Source organism: Vanellus vanellus (assembly GCF_965231255.1).
Source record: "Vanellus vanellus genome assembly, chromosome: 1".
Lineage (NCBI taxonomy): Eukaryota > Metazoa > Chordata > Aves > Charadriiformes > Charadriidae > Vanellus > Vanellus vanellus.
The window spans coordinates 51,964,222-51,968,539 of record NC_138905.1 but is presented as its reverse complement, the minus strand read 5'-3'; the positions used below and the strand labels follow the sequence as shown (position 1 = coordinate 51,968,539).

The 4,318-nt window shown below is 46.6% G+C and overlaps 1 protein-coding gene across 1 annotated transcript; it reads right to left on the bottom strand.

Moving 5' to 3' along the window:
• Positions 1-490: 490 nt before the first annotated feature.
• SNRPF (small nuclear ribonucleoprotein polypeptide F) lies at positions 491-1,973 on the bottom strand. Its single transcript, XM_082491083.1, has 4 exons — positions 1,853-1,973; positions 1,561-1,686; positions 1,225-1,289; positions 491-653 (listed from the first exon to the last, which is right to left on the bottom strand). Exons 1-4 carry the CDS (start codon positions 1,853-1,855, stop codon positions 587-589), a joined length of 261 nt encoding a protein of 86 aa, XP_082347209.1. The 5' UTR covers positions 1,856-1,973; the 3' UTR covers positions 491-586.
• Between the last annotated feature and the right edge of the window lie 2,345 nt (positions 1,974-4,318).

Sequence of the window (4,318 nt, the reverse complement as noted above, 5' to 3'; positions counted from 1 at the left end):
TGTTGTTCATTCCACAGTCTATATTATCATCATTAGGGAGAGAAAAAGCTATTCTTGCAGCTCCTTCAATCTGCTCCGGGATGCAGCTTAGAATGACACAAGAAACTCACATACAGGGCATGACACATTCTTCACTTTCTATTACACGCTAGTCTGCATTCTGTATGACTACCTGATGGCAAAGCACTGATACTGATGCTAAACTGTGCTGATACATGAATGAACCATCTATTTTCTTTTGGAGTACGCAACTTGGAAGATTTAATTTATTCCAGAAATCACTTAAATTCAGCTTTTTCCCTTGTCAATAACGGTATTTGTTGACACTGGTAGTATTTAAAAGTGGGGGGGGCTGCTTCTTTGTTTTTAAATATTCGCTTCTTATTCTGATATTTTCAGTTTTAAATTGAAATAGTTGCCTATTCCTCCAGCATTAGGTTTTTTTGGACTCCAATAAAAGATTAAAGACCTTCCCAAGAGTTAACTTCCCCATATTAAAATACAATGGGAAAAAAAGTAAACACATTATTACAAAATTATGAAAAAAAAAGAAAAAAAAGAGTTTATTTCCAGAAATACAAAACACCTATTCTCTCATTTCTCCATCTTCTTCTTCTTCTTCCACACCTCTAATGTACAAAACATTATTGCACCTGTAAATAGAAACAGAGTTCCGTTAAATGTGGTTTAATTTTCCACTCCTCATATGCACTATTTAAAGCATTTTCCTGCTTGAGTGTAGCCTGACAACAGCCGAATTCCACATAAATTGCTGCTGTTGAGCTTGTGCACCTTTCCACAAAGTTAATAACAACTGCAAAACCCTCAAGTTTATAAAAGCAGTCACTGGTCGACAATGCAGTACAATACATTTTTACTCTTAGTTTAAGTTACGGTCAAGTTTAATTTCCAAGCATGCAAAATGTTTTCAGTAGCGACACACTAATATACTCTATTAACGCCAGGGGATTAATAAATGTACAATAATCTGGAAAGTTAAAGTATTTAGTTACCTGAAATAGGGATTGTAAATTTACAATACAATATATTGTAAATATTTCAAAATTCGTTTTTTCTCCCCTCAGAAGGGATCTCATAGCCTTCACATAGGAGTTATGTTAACGTTTAGCATCTTAGACAAGAAACACAGCACGTAGCAATACAAGTTCTAGTACAAGTGATGATTTAAAACAACCCTGCCTCTGCCATAAATGTCTTAATTACCTTATCAAAACTTCACCCAGGTGTCCAGACAACGCACCATCTATATACTCCTCTGTGTTTGCAAGCTTGAGAAGAAAAATCAACAAAACTCAGAACGATTATAACAAAAGAAACTTCCCAACGTGCATGGCGGTTCTGCCCCGCAGCCCACCACCTGCCTGCAGCGACCGGGGGAGGCTGAGCGGCCCCGCTCCCACCGGCGAGGCACCGCCGAACCTTCAAAAGCGCCCCTCCTTGCCCCCCCCGGCCCCCCGGGGCCGAGGCTTGGCGCCACCCCCGCCCCAGACGCCTCACCAGGAACCCCGCGGTGGTTCCTGCCCCTCCGCCGACCCTCACCTGCATGTTCATGTAGCCGTCGACGGAGACGAGATAGCCCTTGTACTCCATCCCCCACTTCAGCTTCACCATCACCGGCTTCCCCGTTAGCCCGTTCAGGAAGGGCTTGGGGTTGAGGGGCAGGCTCTGCCGGGGAAAGTACCGGGTCAGCGCGGTCGGTCGGTCGGTCGGCCGGCCGGCCGGCCTGCCTGCCCGCCCGCCCGCCCCCTCCCGCTCCGCCCCGCTGCCTCAGGACCGTTAACAGCCGCGGCTCCCGCTGTCCGCGTGCCCCCCCCCCGCCCCTTTCCCTCACCATGGCGGCGCAGCGCGCAGCAGCGCGAGGAACACAAGTCCAGGCGGGAACCCCTCGTGCACGGCGCAGACGGCGAGAGAATGGGAGGCAGCGCCGCTCCGGCTTCCACTTCCGGGGGCGCCACTCTCACCTCTGACCCCTCACTCCCGCCGAGCCGCACTTTCAATAGGTTGGGGCGCCTCTACGCGCCAGGCGAAAAGCTAGGCTGCCCATTGGCTGGGTGGTGCCGAGAGAGCCCTCTCTTATTGGTCGAACTGGCCGCCCTCCCCCCTTTTCCAGCCAATCATTCGTTCCGCGGGGTGGGGGTAGTGCTACTGTCCCCGGGTGCCTGGGGCCGACATGGCGGCGGGGGACCGGCTTCATGAGCACCTGAAGATCGTAGGCCTTTCCCTCCCTCCCGGCTTGCGACCTCCTCGCCACCCCCCAGCCCCGCAGGCCCCACGGGGCAGGTTTCGCTCCCCTCAGGCCGGCAGCCAGCTTATTTTGCCTTGAAAGTCGGACGGGCAGAGCAGCAGCTGCCTTCCCGGCCCAGGACGGACGCCTCACTTCGGAGCGATCCTGTGTGTGTCCTTCGCAGCCGGGTGTTGCTTGCCTTTCACCTCGGGATTTACCAGCTTTGAGGCGCGTGTTCAGCTCAGCAGCGGTTAGCATGTCGGTGTTTGCGTCTCTCTCGATGCGGGTAGATCTCCACGGGGTGGCAGTGCAGAACGCGTACGACGGCTGTGGCACATAACGGGAGGCCTCTGACAAACTCATCGGATGTTACCTGCGAGCCTTGCAGGCGGTGAAAGTGTGGCGACACCGATTCGTGTTTAAGAATAAATTTGCGGACCAGTACGTTTTCGTTACTCCACACGCATGGATAGAAAACCCCAGAGTTTATAAGACACGTAAGCGATGTCCTTGCCAATGCGTGAGTGCTCTACTCAGTCTCAGTTGACTCCCAGGCAAAGAAGTTGCCAGAGCTTTTCTTGACTGTAGAGAACATCAGCCTGTTCACACTCATGAAACGTCATCCCTGCTGTAGCTTGTAATTTGTGACGCTTAACGTTTGACAGGCAAATGTGTTGAACCAATGTTTGTACTATTTACGAATTTCTCAAATCTACACTGTCTTCTACTACTCTATGTGCAAAGTCATCAAATGCCACAATGTATGTATATGTTCCTGCATACAGCATATTCTTTTCATCTTTAATGTATTGGATGCTGAATGTGGAAAACACACATTCAGGGACTAATCTCTCTGTAACAGATTTTTTTGGTGCACTTTACCTTCCAAAGGTCAGTCTACTGTCCTAGTGTTGAAAACAAAGACATCATCACCAGCTTAAATCTGAATGTTTAATGCTGTTGACTCAAAAACCTATCTTTTCTGGATCAGACTGTCCTCACACACAGTGGTTCTGGTACCTTTAAGGATGGATAGGAGTGAATGAGAGTTGGAACTGTAATTCTTTTTAACTAGCGTGTATCAAAAGTGCACTCATACTTGTTTCCATGATCATCAGAAATGGGTGTGGTTTTCTTTTAGGGTGTATTGGATGGGCAGCAGAGACAATATAAAAATTATGCTAATAGTTTTTCTGATAGCAAGACGCACTATGGGCCAGCCGAAAGAGTAACTAAGTTGCAAGATTTCTGTAAGGAAGTCTGTGTTGAGCTTGTATAGGAAAAGTGTGAACACAATGGGAAATGGTATATATAGCAAAATTTTTCATGCCACTTAGAGTAAATAATAGCTGCTTTCAAGTGATAATATGTACAGTGTGGCAGAACACAATGAGCTTAGCGTGAGTGTCTTGGATAAAATCATACTGTGGGAGTAATTTTTGCACTTTTCTGATAATTGCCAAGGATAAATATGTATATCTGTGAATAGCAATGTAACAAGTTTGGTATGTTATCTGTAAACAGTATTTCTTATTTTTACATATTGAACCAGTTTTGATCACAGTGTCTCCTACTCATGTTGGGAAAACTTTTTGTGTACGAAGAAATACAGGAGCATTTACATTCAGCTTTTAATACACTCTCTTCCTCTGACAGATGAGCAAATACTCCAGCCCTGTTGTTATAAAGTTATCAAAACCCAGAAGAATTTCCCAGGGTCATAGATATCAGCATAGAAGTTAGAGAGGGGGAGTGCTTGAATTCTAGTTTCATAATCAGTGTGTGAATTCACGCATCAGTAATCTCATCAGCTGTAGACTGGGTCTGCAGCAATTTTGTGTGACGGTAGGGTAGGAAGGACTACTGAAAGCACAGAATGCGTGACTACATCTGATGTAGTTAACTGGATAACTTGGTTAATCAGGAAACGAATTAGCTTTTGCTTTTTTTTCCCCCTCTGAGGAATCTGCTGTTTACCTTGTTGACTGAATCATTCTGACTCAGAGACAGTTTGCTTACGCGGGTCTTCTCCTGACCTTCAGCACAGGGGTGAAGTTCACCTTTTGTCCTCTT

Coding starts and splice junctions, on each gene's coding strand:
- SNRPF (XM_082491083.1), bottom strand. Junction 1,290..1,560: donor ACGGCTACATGAACATGCAG/GTGAGGGTCGGC, acceptor TTTCTTCTCAAG/CTTGCAAACACAGAGGAGTA. Junction 654..1,224: donor CTGGGTGAAGTTTTGATAAG/GTAATTAAGACA, acceptor TTCTATTTACAG/GTGCAATAATGTTTTGTACA.